This window comes from Thalassophryne amazonica, chromosome 18 (assembly GCF_902500255.1).
Source record: "Thalassophryne amazonica chromosome 18, fThaAma1.1, whole genome shotgun sequence".
Lineage (NCBI taxonomy): Eukaryota > Metazoa > Chordata > Actinopteri > Batrachoidiformes > Batrachoididae > Thalassophryne > Thalassophryne amazonica.
The window spans coordinates 39,468,925-39,488,970 of record NC_047120.1 but is presented as its reverse complement, the minus strand read 5'-3'; the positions used below and the strand labels follow the sequence as shown (position 1 = coordinate 39,488,970).

At 40.6% G+C, this 20,046-nt stretch overlaps 1 protein-coding gene across 9 annotated transcripts in view; it reads left to right on the top strand.

The window, feature by feature from the left end:
• tanc2b (tetratricopeptide repeat, ankyrin repeat and coiled-coil containing 2b) overlaps positions 1-20,046 on the top strand; it is a 381,104-nt gene that overhangs the window by 254,186 nt on the left and 106,872 nt on the right. For 2 of the 9 annotated variants that reach the window (XM_034193367.1, XM_034193363.1), the window contains exon 1: positions 3,857-4,627. The exons of 6 other annotated variants lie outside the window; for them this stretch is intronic. In XM_034193367.1, coding sequence (XP_034049258.1) covers positions 4,516-4,627 — 112 coding nt within the window. In that variant the 5' untranslated portion in view covers positions 3,857-4,515. Of the gene's footprint in view, positions 1-3,856; positions 4,628-4,818; positions 4,937-20,046 lie in introns of those variants that run through there. One more of the 9 variants, XM_034193368.1, reaches the window with a different exon arrangement.

The window sequence follows — 20,046 nt, the reverse complement described above, 5'->3', positions numbered from 1 at the left end:
AGCAGGTAGCTCATTGGGATAAGGAGTTGGGTTACCCGTATATAGTCCTGGGTTTGATTCCCAGTCTCGCTCACTTCTGTAAACTTGGTTGTACATGTATAACAGCCTGAGCTGGGGAAGTAGCCTGAGTCGGACTTCCGTCTGGTCTACAGGAAGTGGTAGACTCATCTGTTTCATGCTGTGATATCAAGGGGCACGCACCAATGCCAATGGGCCTCAGGGTATATATAAGACTTTCTTCTACTTCTTATATTCTTATTCAGTTCCTTGTGTGATTCTTTTTGGTTGTACTCATTTTGCTTAAGGTTGCCACAGCAGGTCTTATGGATCCAGATGTTTATTTGGAACAAGTATTACCAAAGATACCTTTTTTAGCACAACTCTAGATGTGTAGCACTAGGAGATTATGTGACAAGTGGACTTTGGACCCCAGTCCATCTCTGAGGCACAAGTGCTATCACTTACCTAGTTTGTTGATTATTTATAATATATATTATATAATATATATTATATATATTATATTAGTGGAATACTTTATCGTGAAATGAATCAATCCTTGTAGCCCTGTAAATGTGATTTATATTTAAAGTGTCATCTCACAACAAACCTTCAGTGGATTATGCCTTATGTATTTATGAAATCTTTGGCTGACTTGTGGAAGGCTTCAATCTCTCCTTTTCCATGCCTACTTAGCCAGGCTTGAGATTTATATAGCATCTGTTATCCTCTGAGAATTATTGAAATTAACATTGACATTTGGGGCATTTCACTCTCCACGCCTCTTTACCCCGCCTTTCACTTTGAGAAAATTGTCCCTCAATTATTGTCATTATTTCTTACCTCAGCCATCCCAGTCGCCGCGGACTGGCCAAATCGCTTTTTCCGTGAAAAGAGATGTGACATTTTCAGCTCCACTGTCACAGCTGAAAAATAGAGAGTGAAGGTTAAGTGTAGAAAATAATTGAAATGGAGGTGTGATGTCCTCAGGAGGAACACTGAAGAATCACTTGGATCTAATTGCTTTGGCAAGCTACAGAAATTATCTAGATGTTTAAGTCTGAACTTTGAAAATGATGAAAAAGCTTCTTTCTGCATTAAGTGCAGATGTACTCCAAGTTGTTTTGTGGTAGCAATGATTCATTGTATTATAAAATAGGTGAATTTGTTTTGCACTTGTCAGCTTTTAAGTAATTTTTGGGAGTATTTACAAATTGTACCGGTGCAACTTCCGATTATCATCATGTGATGAAGCGTTTTTTTTAAGAGAAAGGAGCACAAGCTGAGATGCTTGATCAGATTTATCTGGTGAAATGATTGATTTGAGCATCAGTCTGTTTTACATGCTTTCTTTTTGTTAGCTGTCAGCTGAGAAAGTCTGATTAGCTTTATGACGATCTATCAAAAATATTGGGACAAGATACACAGAAGACAGGTGTCACACAAAAACAATGAGAGAACATCACATGCTCCTGGAACATCAACAGGATAGGGAATTAACGTCATAGTTTGTTCTCTGTGCTGCCGGCAGCTATATGATGTTGTATAAAGATAATTTGAAAATGACGCATATTTGCAAAAGATTTATGATCAACAACAAAATTCTGTTTTCTTTCCCATCGGTTTGGCGCAATGCTGCACCAATAACAGTGCTACTGTGTGCTTGAAAATGTCTGTTTACTACTGATGTTTGTCATGACCCCCGCTCCCCCCCCATCCCCATTGGTGAGCAATTGTCAGGGAAACAGGTCCCATTTATTCACCTCATTTTGCAGCTCATGGTTTTCAGTGAGTAAAAGTGGAGTTTCTTCCAGTTGTTAATGCATGACGTCCCTTACCAAAAAATAGTACTGATAAGTATATAAAAAGTAAACTGGAAGTATACTTGAAACATACTTGCATGTACTACTTTTTGGTAAGGGGTGTCACAACTTAATGTTTCATAGTACGTAGTAAAAGCTAAATGTGTAAAGCTATTGCTGTTTACTCATTTATGGCTTTTCTGAATGCCAGCTGTGACAAAAGCATTTTAATTTTTTTGTAAATGCAGCTATGTTTATTGGTGTTCTCTGTGTTTGTTGTTGATCCAGAAAAGAGGTTCAAAAATGTAATTGTGTTATGTGAATGTGACTCACTGAGCAGTTAAAAATGTTATAGACTGGAAAGTTACCCCGGAACTCTTCATATGCATGTCATTTGGACTTAATGTTTAAAAAGATTGTGAAATCCAGCTCAAAGTGAATAAGTTACATTTACATTATGTCAAATAATATAGGACAGTGGAAGTCACGTATGCCAGAAACGTATCATTACATTTATTTTAAATTAAAATAAATGTTTTATCATTTCAAAAGGATAGCTGCAACTGGTATTTGTAATTCAATAGAGCATCTCTTTTTCATTTAGGGTTTAACCATAGGCCGCATTTATACTGGACAAACCCTCCTGGTTGCCACCCATAGGTTTTCTAAAGAGCACATTTAAAACTGAAATAGGATGGCTCTATAAGTTGCCATTTTGGCGTAGCCTAGCTCTGACAAAATCCTGGCTAACCCATAAATGAGTAAAGAGGTGGAGCGTGGGCAAGACCAGCATGGCCTGAGTGAGACGAATGAATCCGGATTTAGCCACCTGTAGTCAAGCTACCAATCTACTAAGCTAGCTAAGCTAACAGGCTGTCAAGGTCACCTGAATTTGAAAGATGGTTTATGCATAATATGTTTTGTGGAGGGGGCAGTGCTTCTTATCACAGGTGGGTATGGGTATTAAAAATGGCATATAGCCTCTATAATCACAACACTACCACTGCAGCTAATGCCACCAAGCCATAGATATTTGCTAAATAGCGGTAACTATGCTAACACCCAAATTAAATAATACTATAAACTTTCACTCACTGGAAATACTGGAGCACAGGCTTCTTAGATGGGTCATTAGTACAGTAAGAAAATGTTTGGAAAAGACAAACACAGCCAAGTCCACAGCAGCTAGCAGCCACTGCTTGCGGGGCAATCGTCCAGGCACATTAGCTGTCACTCAAAGCGATAAGGCCTCTTATGATCAATAAACGTGTTTATTTTTGTTGTAAGGTTTAAGATATTGATAAGGGATTCTGTGGGGATTGACATGCTCTTGGAGCCAGCCTCTAGTGGCCGTTCAAATCATTACAGTCTTTGGAACTTCCGTGTTGGGTTCATTTGTCAGTGCTGGAAGTTGCTGCTTGATATTCACAGCTGATAATTAAATCTGCAAAACTATAAAGGGATCAGATTTGCAAATGTAGCGGCAAAGTTACAGTTTTGTCAGTGGATTTTATTTGGATGTCTTTGGATGTCAAAATAGGCTTCAAAAAGAGCCACTGTGGTGCAAACATTTCAAACACTCATGGTTTTTAAGAGCAGTGAATGACCAGTTATTTTTACCTGCACTCTCTGTGCAGCTGATATTGAACCGACGGGGGAAAAAAAAACAGAACAAACCTTGACCTATAATTGCAAGACATCTTTCAGGCTTGTTGGAAACATGCTGCAAGTAGTGGTTGGGCATGTCGCTCTGGGGAAATAAGTGTGACTGGAGGAGATTAATAAAAACACTTTCAGCCTAACTGATATGAACCCTGTCACAAGCAACGACGTCAGACAATCAACTCTGAACCCTGTGGGGTCTCAACCTCTAAATAAACTTAAAACGTGGCTGCAGCTGTACAAATACAGCTTCAAGGGTAAAACAAGGACAGAAAGGGATGCCTGAACTCAAGAGGAAAACACTAGATATTTTTTTAAAACCCTCTTTAAATTCAATAATGCCTCAGGAAAGAAAAAAAAAAAAAATCAGGACTTGAGATCTAAATTGTCCCTTAAGGTTTAGCCTATGAACGGCACAAATCAGTGTCTCTTTAATAATGACCTCCCTGTGTTTTTATGCCATTTTCTTTCCTCCTTCAATACCCACCCTTTTCCTCCCCCTCCTTTTGCTCTGTGGTTTCCATGACAACTGCAGCACTGCACCATTCATCTATTGGAGACCTGGACTCGTGTTCCTGTAGAGAGAGGGCGCCTCTCACATCTATACGTAACAACGCTAAGTGCTAATGCAGTCACAGCGGTGATCGAGCGGCTCGCTCCTCCACGCAGAATCCTCCCAGGAAAAGGACGCGGGCGCTGTTTGTCTTTTCGTTGCTGGAGGAAGGGTGAAGGGTGGAGGTGGGGGGATGCTTTTGGTCACCTGTCAGCCTTCCGTGTTTGTTGCCGTCAGCGCGCTGCCACCTCTGTGTCCCCCACCCCCACCCCATTTTCCCAGTGACACAGTGAACGCTGCGTTCTTCCTTCCTGTCCTCCTCTGCCTCCCGCCGTTGCCTCTCTTCGTATCATTTACTGCAACCGAAGTGAGCGAGCAGCATCAGCAGTGAGACTGGTGGAGATTTCCTGAGAAGGAGCTGCACCTATTCGCAGCTGTTTTTTTTCTTCTTCTTCTTCTTCTTTACCTGCTCCTTTTTTGCCCCCCTTTTTGTTTTTGTTGATGAGCTGGTCATCTCTGAAGGAGGAAGGACTGCTGGTGCCGCTGGAAGGGGACGGAGGAGAGCTGGTGCCGTACTCCAGCCTTCAGGAATGCGAGCTCTGGTTTGAGAATGGTGAGACCTGCCACACCCTCTTTGCCCGTTTCATTCCCTCATCCCTGCCTGCAAACTGTCCTCCTGTTTCACCTGCTGCTCTCTTTCTTGGCCTGCTGTTTTGTTTTGTTTTTTCTTTTCTTCGTTTTGCACCTCGGTCTGATCTCGTGTCGTCCTCTGTTCCAAATGACGTTTGTGCAGGCGCAGAGCAACTCAGAGGACAGAAAAGTATTTGTGTTTTCTCTCCACAGAATGATGCATTTGTCAGAGGGCTTTGTTCTAATGACAATGTAGGCTTGAGGACCTGTGAATCAACTCGAGTGTTATAACGTAAGTGCTTTTTGTCGGCGGCGAGCTGGTCTGTTTAATGCGTCAGTGTGGGTGAGCGTTCGGTCGTCTTTCAGCGTGTGTGTCGAAGCACAAACTGTGGGCGGCTAATGGTGCTTATTCGTGGTGGTGTTGTCTCACTTTTCTTTCCAGAGTAAGACGTCACGCGGACCATATGATTGCATAAATAGGTTGACGTTAGCGGTTGGTTGGGGTGGGGTGGGAGTGAATAGTTTGTCCCCCACACCATCCAGTCACTGGCAGCTTGTTGTTTTGTGTCCATCAAGTGCTGGGATGTGGTTCCAGGTTTCCTGCCTTCTCCCAGGGGATTGGGAGCTCGAGTGCAAACAGAACAGAATGTCTCAATAACATTGTCTCCCAGCAAAACACAAGCACCTCATCAGCAGCTGCTGTTGCTGGTCTCAGGTGAATGCTTTCTGACGCGCCACCCACAGCCAGTTTTTCACACCACTTAGTATCACCACCTGGAGAGTGCTTTGATGGGTTTACCTTGTCAGCTGTCATTCAGGATGTTTTGGGCAATGACACTGCCTCTCTAATGAGATCAGTTCTCGGGAAGACTAAATATCTTTGTGGCTGGATGAGTGTTTTATAGGTTTAGAACCACTGAACATGATGGTCCTTCTTAGTTATGACATCAATAATTTAAGAACGTTTTCCTTTTGATTTACCTATTTGAGAAGAACGCAAGCAGCATGCGTGCTAGCGCCCGTGACACCCCGCGCTTGACTGTAGCCTTCATCAGTGAAAGTGATAATTTATTATGAATGTACGTACAATCCTATACTGTCCAGCAGGTGCCAGTGTTCAACAGGTGGCGGCACGGCACGTGATGTCTTCCTTTTCCTGCAGACTCCACAGCAATGTTCAAAATATGGGTGTTCCAAAGGATTTTAAGAGTTTTGAGTTGACCCATCGCTAATTTGCTGTACCGATGAAAACGTTCGCATATTAGTCTAAAGTAGTTGGAACGTCTGCCTCAGATGTAAAAGCGCTGTATACATATGGTACAATCCATTTAAATGTGACAGGGCAATGTGAACGCCAACTTCCCTTTTTTCATTTCTCTAACATTTATTTCTCCTGATATTCATGGATGGATGTACCCAAGCCTGACCAGACCTGTTTTCAATACCTTCACAGATGATCAAAAAGCTAACCAGAGCTTGATAGATTTCAGCCACAGTTTTAATGACTTTTCTAGTTTTCGAATGGATTTGCAAGCTAGTTTCACTGCTTAATCTTGATTATAAAATGACTTGCTGAGTGACGTTATTGGCAGAGAAGAACAGTTTGCACTGTGCGTGATGACCTGGCTGAAACTAAAACAAGGACTTGCTACTTCTCTCTTTTTCATAAAGGGCAGAAAGGAGTCCTGGTATGAAGTGCACGGTGGAGTTGTTAAACTCAATGCGTGGGAGTGTGTGCATGCATATATGTGTGTGAGAGAGAGAGAATACATCGGCTAATAACCAACAGTACTTAGGCTTACAATGGGTTAATATTCTGTAATTGCTATAGTTACAGATGTCATTCAAAATACACTCATCGGCCACTTTATTAGTTACGCCATGCTAGTACCAGGTTGGGCCCCCTTTTGAGTTCAGAATTGCCTTAATTCTTTGTGGCATAGAGTCAACAAGATGTTGGAAATATTCCTCAGAGATGTAGGTCCATAGTGACATGACAGCATCACACAGTCGCCCATTCAGCCAGTCTGCTCATTCTCCTCTGATGTCTGAAATCAGCAAGGCATTTTCGTCCACACAACTGCTCCTCACTGGATAGCTTCTCTTTTTTTGGATCACTCGCTGTAAACCATGGAGATGCTTGTGCTTGAAATCCGAGTAAATCAGTAGTTTCAGAAATACTCCAACCAGCCCGCCTCGCACCAATAACCATGCCACATTCAAAGTCACTTAAATCCCCTTTCTTCCTCATTCCGATGCTTGGTTTGAACTTCAGCAAGTCATCATCACCATATCTAGATCCCCAAATGCATTGAGTTGCTGAAATGTGATTGGCTGATTAGCTGTTAGTATTAACAAGCAATTGAACAGGTGCATCTAATAAAGTGGCTGCTGAGTGTCTATTGAAAATTTCATTAAAAATGTAAGAAATGGTGCAAATCTTTTTTAAACATTTATGCAGCATTTTTTTTTCAACAGGGGATAACACTAGCATATAGTTTTCAAAAGTATAAACACAGTTACAGTAAGATCATGCATGTGCTACAACCCAAACACAGATGAACATCCAGTCTCAACATACTGACCATAGGCCCTACGAAATTATAATACACAAAAAAAAAACACATACACACATCCATGCCAATCATCTCAATCGGGTCCAAACGTTTTCAGCCATCCAAGATAATTGATAGAAGGTTGCCACAGTTTTAGAAACCCATCAGCTCTCCCTCTGAGTGTAACTTGATTTTTTCCAAGTTAAAAAGCAACATGAGATCTTTCAACCATAAAGAAATGGATGGGGACCGTGGAGCTTTCCAGGATAAAATATTCTGCATCGTGCCAGCAATGAGGTAAAGGAAATTACATCCGCCTGTGAGTTAGTAAGGACACTCCAAAAATAGCCATCAGTGGACAAGGCTCCAGCCTGACTCCAAGAATGTGAGAGATAACATCATAATACGAACTCCAATGTGGTTGAGGTTTGGGGCAAAGAAAAAACATATAACTTAAATCACAGGGAGATGAGTTACATCTATCACATAGATCAGACACATTGGGATAAATTTTGGATAATTTGGACTTTGCTAAATGTAGCTCGTGTGCTACTTTAAATTGAATTTGGGAAAGTCTTGCACAGGATGATGATGATGTAAACATTTTGTCTACAGTCTTATCCCAGAAACCTTCCCTGAACTTCAGACCAATTAGAGATAATTTTATTGACTGGATGATTGTCCATTGAAAGAACAAGATTATATATCTGCAATACAGAGCTTTCTTATGGGGCATAAGTTCAAAGAGGTCCTCCCAAGGATGTTTGGGGTTAACTGGGGAACTCTAGAAAAATAGTAGATAGATGTACAATGTCTAATTTGAAAAAAAAAAAAAATGAAATCAGTGAGATGAGGGCAGGCCATATAAGGAAGACATATCATTAAAATTAAGAAAGATATTATCCTTAAAAAGATCATGGAAACATTTAACATCCCTCTTACCCCATAGATGAAATGCATGTCTAAGAAGGAAGGAGGAAAGAAGTGTTTATTACATAAAAGGACAAGAGCAGAAGCAGAAACACATTTGAAGTGAAATTGAAACTGATGCCATATTTTAAGAGAGGCACGTACAACAGGATTATCTGTGAGAGGGACACGGGGAGAAACAAAAATAATAAAGCTGGGAAAGAGGTAGGTAAACACGACTGACCTTCTGACACTAAGTTATATGAGGATCTTTTAACCAGTAAATGTTTTTTGAATGTTAGTTGCCCAGTAATAAAACATCAGATTAGGTAAACACAGACCTCTACTGAGCTGACATTTTATAGTAATGGTTTGCGTACTCTTAGAGTTTTACTTTCCATATAAATGAGGACATCATTTGATAGATGGATTTAAATAAAGGTTTTGAATATGAATTTAGGAATAAACTGAAAAAGGTATAAAAACTGGGGCAAAACATTACTATATTAATCCTACCTAAAAGAGACACTGATAAATTAGCCCTTTTTGAAAGGCTGGCCTTATATTGGACAATATTTATTTATTTTTCAATTTATTTCCTTTATATAGTGCCAAATCACAACAGAGTTGCCTCAAGGCGCTTCACACAGGTAAGGTCTAACCTTACCAATCCCCAGAGCAACAGTGGTAAGGAAAAACTCCCTCTGAGGAAGAAACCTCAAGCAGACCAGACTCAAAGGGGTGACCCTCTGCTTGGGCCATGCTACAAAACATAAATTACAGAACAATTCATGGACAAATATACAAGAAATGCTATTGGCGCACAGGACAGGAGGATTGCCAACATGAACACAACTCCCATCTCTGGATGGAGCTGCACCTTAAACAGAGAGAAAAAACAGAATCATTCATCAGAAAGACAAGAAATACTGTATAATTAAACAACATTAAACAGCATTAAACAGCATTAAACAACATTAAACAACAAGAAAAACAGAGAAATACTAAGGTGATCGCCGGCCACTAGCCCTAAACTTCACTAAAAGACCCAGAATTTAGGTAAAGCTGAGGCCGCGGCCCGCTCCAATTACTAATAAAATGAATTAAGAGTAAAAAGCGTAAAACAAAACTGTACCAGTATGCTAGCCATATGAAAGGTAAAATAAGTGCGTCTTAAGTCTGGACTTGAAAGTCTCCACAGAATCTGATTGTTTTTTTGACGTAGGGAGGTCATTCCACAGAACAGAGGCACAATAATAGAAAGCTCTGTGACTTGCAGACTTCTGATTCACCTTAGGGACACAAAGTAGTCCTGCACCCTGAGAACGTAAAGCCCGGGCCGGTACGAAAGGTTTAATTAGGTCAGCTAGGTAGGGAGGTGCCAGTCCATGAATAATTTTATAGGTTAGTAGCAGAACCTTAAAATCTGATCTCACTGGGACAGGAAGCCAGTGAAGAGATGCCAAAATGGATGTAATGTGGTCAAACTTTCTGCTTCATGTCAAAAGTCTGGCTGCAGCATTCTGAACCAATTTGAGACCCCTAATGCTAGACTGCGGTAAAGCAGAAAATAGAACATTGCAGTAGTCCAATCTAGAAGAGATGAACGCATGGATCAGGGTCTCAGCATCAGCCATAGACAGGATGGGACAAATCTTCGCTATATTTCGCAGGTGGAAGAAAGGAGTCCTAGTAATATTTCTAATATGGAGACCAAAGGACAACGAAGGATCAAAAATTACCCCAAGGTTCCTCACTTTGTCAGTGTGATGTATGACACACGAGCCTAGGCTGAGTGTTAACTGGTCAAATTGATGCCGATGTCTCACTGGACCAAGAACCATCATTTCAGTCTTTTCAGAGTTTAAAAGTAGGAAGTTTCTAGACTTCCAACTTCTCACTGATGCAAGGCAATCTTCTAAGGATTTTATGTGAACGAGATTACCAGCAGTTATCGGCATATATAACTGAGTATCATCTGCATAGCAGTGAAAGGTAATCCCAAAATGCCGCAATATGTGCCCAAGGGGTGCTACATAAAGGGAGAAAAGCAGGGGGCCTAAGACAGACCCCTGAGGAACCCCAAATTTCATGTCACTAAGGTTAGAGGTAGTGTTACTGTACAAAACACAGTGAGAATGACTGGTCAAGTATGACGTCAGCCATGCAAGGGTACTCCCAGTAATCCCAAAATGATTTTCCATTCTATCAAGTAGAATATGATGATCCACTGTATCAAATGCAGCACTGAGATCTAACAGCAACAGAACCGTAGTGATGTCCGAATCCATTGTAAGCAGAAGATCATTCACTACTTTAGTGAGAGCCGTTTCTGTGGAATGGTATTTTCTAAAAGCAGACTGCAGCAGCTCAAAGAGATTATTCTCAGTAAGATAGTCTACGAGCTGCCGTGACACCACTTTTTCCAGGATTTTAGAGCAAAATGATAGATTTGATATCGACCGATAGTTTTTCAATACACTAGGGTCAAGATTAGGTTTCTTAAGTAATGGTTTAATCACTGCATATTTGAAATGTTTAGGAACAGATCCAGAAGTTAAAGAAAGATTAATAATTTCCAGCACAATCTGCCCAAGAGTGGGCCACAGGTCCTTAAACAGTTTTGTTGGTATAGGATCAAATAAACAGGTTGTGCTTTTTGTTGACGTTACGAGTTTCGTCAGCATGTCTAGAGAGATACCATCAAATTCTGTAAATCTAGGTAATACCTCAGTAGTGGCGCCCACCTCAATAGCAGGGTGTAGTGGCTGGGTTAAGGCATGCTGGGATATGTTCAACCTAATGTTATCTATTTTCTTCTCAAAGTAATTCAGGAAATCTTGTGCTGTAAAAGGAGAGCGAACTACAGGTGGTTGTCCATGAATAAGTGTTGCCACCGTGTTGAACAAGAACTTTGAGTTATGCTTGTTTTTGTTGATCAAATCAGAGTAATAGGTCCGCTTTGTAGCCAATAGTGCATGCTTATAGTCTAAGATAGCATCACGCCATGCAAGGTGGAATACTTCTAATTTTGAACGACACCATTTCCGTTCTAGACCTCTTGCTTTATACTTGAGGTCACGCAGGTAATCATTGAACCAAGGTGACTGCGATTTGGGGGAGAGCGGTTTCAACACAGGTGGTGCAATCATGTCGAGTGTAGTTTTGAGCACTGAGTTTAAACTATCCACAAGTCTGTCTACTGACTGGGTATTTGTCAAAAGTGAGGCTAAGACATCAGGCAATCTAGCTTCTAGTTCAGCCTTAGTTGAGGAGTTGATGCATCGCCGTAATGATAAATGAGGTTGTTGTTCCACTAAACACGGCAGTGAAACTGTAAACTTAATAAGTGAGTAATCAGAGACCACTAATGTAAGAGGCATGATGTCAATATTCGTGACAGCAATACCATGTGCGAGAACCAGATCCAGGGTATTTCCACTAATGTGCGTCGAATCCCGAATGCATTTCCGAAATCCTAATGCATCCACAATTTCCATAAATGATTTGCAGAGGGGATCAGAAGGCTTATTTATATGAAGGTTAAAGTCACCAATGATCAGAATGTTATCTGCTCTCGTTGACAAGTTAGAAATGAACGCACCAAATTCATCTAAGAATTCAGAATATGGGCCAGGAGGCCTATATACAGTGACAAAGTAATACAGCTGATTTATTCTTCTGACCTTGGCAATGCGTAATATCCTGAGCGGAGTGGAGAATCAGATGCTGAAACGAGTTATATTTGTGACCCCCAACCGCTAATAAGCTAAACCTAGATTTATAAATAAGAGCTACACCCCCGCCTTGCTTCGCATCACAAGGGACGTGACTAAATGTATATGCTGGTGGGCAGGCCTCATTTAAGGGGAGGACAGCTGTAGGTTTAAGCCAGGTTTCACATAACCCAATCATATCTAAGTGATGATCAATAATTAAATCATTAATCAACAATGATTTTGAGGACAGTGATCTTATGTTAATGAGACCCAGTCTAAGGACCTCAGTGGGGTTGACAGTTGAGCTGTTTGGGTTTAGGGGTGGTTCCAGAGTGGCATATATAAGATGCCTAGAAGTAGGTTTAGGTTTGAGACATTCCACACGCATTGTAGGTAGCAGACATGAAATCATTGATATTGCTGGAACAACCATTGGGCCATCCTCAATTTCAACATGATCCAATATAGTAATGGGTATTAAGTTTGCAAAGCATATCTCTCTATGATTTTTATGGACACGTCTACGGGAGCAGACCACAGTCTCAACTTGTTGAAATTCCCTCCCTGGCAGATAAACTGCACTATCACCATAGTGGATTTTCTGCACTAATTTCCCCACTAAGCTAATGGATTCCACACCCACATTTGTCATAAGCCTTGCAGGTTCTCTAATCACCTGCTCCGTGTCCTGCTGTAGATTCCTAATGTTACCCTCCCTGTAGAGCTCTATCTATGTTTGCAGACAAGATGGCGGCGCCTTCCCCAGTAGGGTGGAGGCTGTCCGGCATCAGCAGGCCACGGCGGCCCCAGAACGAAGGCCAGTTATCAATAAAGCTAAAGCCTTGCTGTCTACAAAACTGCGCCAGCCACCTATTTAATGATGTCAGCCTGCTAAACGCCTCATCAGTACCCCGGGAGGGGAGGGGACCAGAGACTATTAATCGATGCCGACACATCTTTCTGGCAAGGTCACAAGTCCTCTCTATGTCCATTTTTGTGACCTGAGTGCTTCATCCTGATATCATTGGTGCCAACGTGAATAAGTATGTGACTATATCTCATGTCATGTTCCTTCGTCTGTCTTCCCTTCTGCAGCGTCAGCACCCTAAGATGAGATGCAATGTCGGGAGCTCTGGCCCCAGGAATACATTTAACGTCAGCCGGCGTCTGTAACCTGCCTTTTTGGGTGATAGAATCCCCTATCACTAAAGTCCGGTGTTTCGGCCTGGAGACAGGAGTGGAAGTCATGCGTGGACTCAGAGAATTCACATCTGGCAAATCCAAGGGGGAGAACCGATTCACAGTTCGCACTGGCGAGTGTGATCGGGGTGCCACAACTGGGCACCAAGCCCTACGGGGCTTCCTCCGCCTAGCCACAGTCCGAAAGCCGTCCTCCACAGCCGGCATTTCTAAGCTGATGCTAATGGGCTCGCTAGCCGGCCCAACTCTAACCTCATCTGGAGTGCCAGTAACATCTAACTCCACTGCGCTAAGAAGCTGCTCTAACTTACGGACATGGCTCTCTAAGAGAGCCACCCTATCTTCCAACATCACGCAGGATTTACGGAGGGTGTAAAGTAGAATTAGTAGTGTACTTTGTGCACTAAGAAATTAAAAAATGTAGCCAAGCAAACACGAGCTAACCAATAATGGATAAGCTAACCACTCCTAAGTCTCACACAGACGCAGATAAATGAATTAAAATTCACAGCAGTTACACTGAAAATCTAACAAGTATTAAACAGGTAAAAAAAAAAAAGCAGCAGCTATAAAATACACTAAACAGTTAATTAACTAACAGGAGTGTAAAAAAATGAAATGAAAAAATGACAAGGGTCAGAAATAGCTAACGCAAGCTAACCGCTTGCGAAAATGCTAGCCACTCCTAAGATTTTACACAGGAGTAAAAATTACTTAAAATTCACAGCAGTTCAACTGAAAAATGAACAGAAGTATTAAACGGGTAGAAAAGAAATAGCTATAAAAAGTAACAACGGAGAGGGGAGGTGTCGACCTAGCTAGCGAAAGCTAACCGCTAGCGAATGCTAACCGCTAGTGAATGCTAACTGCTAGCGATTCACAACAAGACTGTTGTTAAATAATGTTTAGAGTTGATACAGTTAATAACCAGAAGAGTGCTAAACAGAAATAAAAGAAGCGTATACAACCGTGTGAAGTTCAGAGTGGCGTCACAGCAACAAACAATCCGTCAGAAGCAAGTTACAATAAAGGAGTAAAATTTGGTGAACCAGTTAGATTCACTCCCAAGTACTTAAGACCAGAATGAGTCAGATTGAAAGAAAGATCAGTTTGTCTGAGACACTGTGCAGCTACATATAGGCAAGCATTCACTTTTTATATGTTAAGCCTATATCCAGAAAAAGAGCCAAAGTTTTGTAGTACTGCCATAATTGATGTTAAACGACTAATTGGATTTGTGAAAAATGAAAGTAAATCATCTGCATACAGAGCAACCCTATGTTCTGTGCTCTGAGTCACACCCTGGATCAAGCAAGAGGTTCTGAGCAGTAAAGGGGAGAGGAGACAACCTTGACGTGTAACATGTGACTGAGTAAAATAGTTATAAAAGCAAATTATAACAAACACATACGTGCTGGAACACCCCCAGCCTCTTGGTTTCCTTCCCCAAAAGGAATGCAGCTTAAACATCTGACATGGCATGATGTGACATTTCTTTTGATCGAATACCCACAAATGTCTTTCACTATCCCTCTCTGTGTTATTAATGTTTGTAAAATATAGTGACATATACTGTAGTTATGTTCAAAATAATAGCAGTGTGTTTTAAAAAAGTGAGTAAAGCTCAAAATCCTTATGTTTTTTTAATACACACAAATACATTGGGAACACCACTCACTTTATTCCAAATTAAAACATGAAGAAATTTTCAAATTTGTTATTACTTCACAGAAAGTGTAGAAAAGGGAATATTAGGCTGTTTAAAAATTAGCAGTGTCTCCATTTTTGTTTCTGTGACCCTTAATACACCCTTACAGGTCGCCCTTTTTAAGGATGAAGGCAGCAAATGTTGTAGTTGCTGGTTGTGGTGCATTGTCTCTGAAAATCTGAGTAAAATGGTTCATTTCAGAAATTGTTCAGAAGAAGAGCGTACTTTGATTAAAAAGTTGATTGGACAACGGAGGAAACTTGTGGGGTGACATCAAAAATGCTGTTTCTGAGGCAAAACCAAGAAATGCAGAGGAATTGGGGAATGTAGCAAAGTCGTCCTGGGCTGGAATGCCTGTTCACAGTTGCCTGAAGTTGGTCAACTCCATGCAACACAGATGTGAAGCAGTTCTCAGGAACAGTGGTTATACAACTAAATATTAGTTCAGTGATTCACAGAAAAGATTTTCACTTTATACAGTAAATGTTTGACTTTGCAAAAAAAAAAAAATTACAAAAATGCAGACACTATTTTTTTGAACAGACTAATATTACTTTTTCTTCACGTTCTGTAAAGTAATAACGAATTTGATAAATTTTTCTTATTGTTTTTATTTGGAACAGAATGTGCAGTGTTCCCACTGAATTTGTGTGTATGGAAATAAAAGCTATTTTTAGGATTTTGAGGTTTTTTGTTTTTTTTTGACATGCTGTTATTATTTTGAACACAGCTGTATTTCCTTATCAACAAACCTAACTTTTGTGCTCTTGGCTAACGCTGAAACTGCCCAGCCTCGGTGTTGTACATCTGGGTATCTGCAGACTGACACATGCACGTCATGCTATATACAACCCCTGGCAATAATTATGGAATCACCGGCCTCGGAGGATGTTCATTCAGTTGTTTAATTTTGTAGAAAAAAAGCAGATCACAGACATGACACAAAACTAAAGTCTTTTCAAATGGCAACTTTCTGGCTTTAAGAAACACTATAAGAAATCAGGAAAAAAAAATTGTGGCAGTCAGTAACGGTTACTTTTTTAGACCAAGCAGAGGGAAAAAAATATGGACTCCCTCAATTCTGAGGAATAAATTATGGAATCACCCTGTAAATTTTTATCCCCAAAACTAACACCTGCATCAAATCAGATCTGCTTGTTAGTCTGCATCTAAAAAGGAGTGATCACACCTTGGAGAGCTGTTGCACCAAGTGGACTGACATGAATCATGGCTCCAACACGAGAGATGTCAATTGAAACAAAGGAGAGGATTATCAAACTCTTAAAAGAGGGTAAATCATCACGCAATGTTGCAAAAGATGTTGGTTGTTCACAGTCAGCTGTGTCTAAACTCTGGACCAAATACAAACAACATGGGAAGGTTGTTAAAGGCAAACATACTGGTAGACCAAGGAAGACATCAAAGCGTCAAGACAGAAAACTTAAAGTAGTATGTCTCAAAAATCGAAAATGCACAACAAAACAAATGAGGAACGAATGGGAGGAAACTGGAGTCAACGTCTGTGACTGAACTGTAAGAAACCACCTAAAGGAAATGGGATTTACATACAGAAAAGCTAAACGAAAGCCATCATTAACACCTAAACAGAAAAAAACAAGGTTACAGTGGGCTAAGGAAAAGCAATCGTGGACTGTGGATGACTGGATGAAAGTCATATTCAGTGATGAATCTCGAATCTGCATTGGGCAAGGTGATGATGCTGGAACTTTTGTTTGGTGCCGTTCCAATGAGATTTATAAAGATGACTGCCTGAAGAGAACATGTAAATTTCCACAGTCATTGATGATATGGGGCTGCATGTCAGGTAAAGGCACTGGGGAGATGGCTGTCATTACATCATCAATAAATGCACAAGTTTACGTTGATATTTTGGACACTTTTCTTATCCCATCAATTGAAAGGATGTTTGGGGATGATGAAATCATTTTTCAAGATGATAATGCATCTTGCCATAGATCAAAAACTGTGAAAACACTCCTTGCAAAAAGACACATAGGGTCAATGTCATGGCCTGCAAATAGTCCGGATCTTAATCCAATTGAAAATTTTTGGTGGAAGTTGAACAAAATGGTCCATGACAAGGCTCCAACCTGCAAAGCTGATCTGGCAACAGCAATCAGAGAAAGTTGGAGCCAGATTGATGAAGAGTACTGTTTGTCACTCATTAAGTCCATGCCTCAGAGACTGCAAGCTGTTATAAAAGCCAGAGGTGGTGCAACAAACTACTCGTGATGTGTTGGAGCGTTCTTTTGTTTTTCATGATTCCATAATTTTTTCCTCAGAATTGAGTGATTCCATATTTTTTTCCCTCTGCTTGGTCTAAAAAAGTAACCGTTACTGACTGCCACAATTTTTTTTTCCTGATTTCTTATAGTGTTTCTTAAAGCCAGAAAGTTGCCATTTGAAATGACTTTAGTTTTGTGTCATGTTTGTGATCTGCTTTTTTTCTACAAAATTAAACAACTGAATGAACATCCTCCAAGGCCGGTGATTCCATAATTATTGCCAGGGGTTGTATAACCCTAACCGTGATAAGTGCTATTGGTATCTCGATATGTGTTGCTCCATTGAAGGGTACAGCTTCATCAATGCACGTGGGTCATATGCCCATTTTCCTTCCATTCTGTGTTGATAATCTTGGGCGTAACAGCTTTATCCCACCAGCACTTGCTTTGGGATGTCACTTACATGTGCATTGTTTGAGGGAGAGGAAGGGGGACAAATTTTGACAGGTGTCTTGTATCATCTCTGCTCTTCTTAAAAATTGAGAGGAGGGTGTGCATTAGGCTCTTCGTCACCATTTTGAAAGCACAACCTACTTATGTGATAACCGATTCGTTTGTATTGCTTCAAACATAAAGTGACCATATTTTTCTTCTTTCTTTAGTCTGGGAGATGGACAGACTCGTGTAAATTCTATTCCTATCAGGTTATTGGTATTATTTTATTTTTTCACCTTAAAAAAAAATCTTTCTTGAAAATGTATCAACTCTGCCCCTTCACCATCAAAATAATCTGATATTTGTATTGTTCAACTATTTCACTGTGTTCTTGCTTATTAATGTGTTTAATAAATATGCAGTCCTTCCAGTGTTGCCCCCCTACAAATCGGTCCGCCTTTTGCATCTCCACATGCATCATTAGATGCAGTTCACTGATTTAAACCTCATTTCTGCTTCAAACTGCACTCTAGTCATCATCTATCTCAGCAACAGATAACTAAAGCCTTTGTACAACAATCATTTCCACATAAATTCAGCATTATTCAATCATAAAAGACAGAGTGCCGCGCCGTGGCTAAATGAGCTGCTAGCTGATGCGTTCACTGTGCGGCGGTCATTTCAAAGCATTGCGGAATTTTGTTTCTGCGTCAAACAGCCTAATTTCTTCTTAAAACTGACTTTAAAATGATTTAAGAGGTTTTACCTTTATCATCTGATGGTTAATAATCCCATTAATCCATTTGATTGCTTTGGGTGAAGAGACTCAGTCTCAGACATGCTGCTGTGGTCCAAAATGACGCATGCGCAGATGCAGAAGGCGGACTGATTTTTGGGGCGGACCGTTCGGTCTGCGACACCGACACAAACCATATTTTACAAGATTTAGGACATTGCACATTTAGTTGTAAATAAATTCACTTTCAGCTTGACCCATATTTTAATGCTAATATATTGGTATGTCATTTATTCTCCTGAAACCCAGCCCATTCATTTTCTGTCTTTTGTAGTGGGCATTTGTAGTGGGTCTATATCTTTTGACTCATTTGAACTACCCTACTAAGTCCTGATGTGCTCAGTACTGACCTTTCCAATGATATCTCATATGTTTGGGTGGGATGAGGGGAACTTTCTGTTCATGCTGAGATAAAATGGAGACTGCAGCAAAACATTCATTTTTCTCCTCAGTTCTTAAGAGGATATACTGGTTTATATCACACCTGTGCCACTCTTGGAAAAAAGGTGTTGGTCATTTTTCTTTCCCCACAGATGTCGCACAGTTAAATGGCCCCAAGAGAATTTTAAAAAATATCTAGCAATATGCTGTAAGTAGTCATGAAGTGCAAGAACACACTCAGTTCCATACTTAGGAACGCCATTGCCTATTTTGAAATCTGAAAAGCTTTGGTGGGCCACCCAAGGCATTACTCACAAATTTTGGTTGACACACAAGACTCAGATGAAGCATTTCATATAGAACTAGAGCATTTTAATGAATGCATGCACTTTGGGAACAACTTCATTAATAAAACACTATACAATGTAGATTTTCAAGTGTGGACTTGGAGGTTGGGCTTTAATTCTGTTCTGTGACATAATTTAACAGTTGCATCTAATTGAAAGGTGTTCTAGGAATGAAGTTGCTATTATTATCTTACCTCATGGTACCTTTGTTGTGTATGCTTGGTTTTGATCTGGATCTTTTAGCAGTGCCTTCTGGTAGAAAAGCTGCATAGAACCCTGCAGTGTGCTATTTGGGTTACATATATCACCTCACTGCTTTCTGCCAATGCTGACGGGTCAAGAGTGTAGCAAACACTTCTCTGACGTTCCCAAACAAACACTGAGGCATAAAGAAATGCTGTGTGAGTTCATGCGTATCCAAACATTATTGGACTGCACAATGGTACCTGCTTTGGTGACTATTCAAATTCACCACTTGTCTGTCAGCACTTAACTTATTTGCTGTGCGACATTTGTTTGGGTGACAGATTCATGCTTGTATGTCTGCGATCTTCTTGCAGCCTTGTTCTATGGGATTACATAATGCCAACAGTTGATTACTGCTTTTGTTGAACATGAAAGGGTTTTTGAGGGCTTTGATGTTTATTTTATGCTCTGCCAATGATACTGCCAGATTATCAGGAACATCTTAATCAGAAGCCCAACCATTCGTTCTTGTCTTGTTTGAGTGTTTAATTCCCTAAGTAAATGACAGGACATAAACATGAAGCCTGATCTTCTGAACAATGTCTGTATGGTCTTACACGTGAAAGCAGCCAGGAGGTTAAGACTATTGTCACTTTGAATTCAATTCCAATTCCTACAAAGGTCATGGCAGCCTTGCTATTATTAGAAATCAAATGCTCCCCTTGACAATTATCCCACTCTTATGTTCTTAATGTCAGGACCGGACGAGGGCAGGACACAAATGCAGGCTCGACAAAAGGAAATATACTTAAAGGGTGGTTTATTCAGGCTTGGGATCGATAACAGCAAGGCAGTCCACGGAGCAAAAGTACTTGACAAGGATTAAGCTGAAGACGTGGTCCAAAGAACAAGCAAGGTCA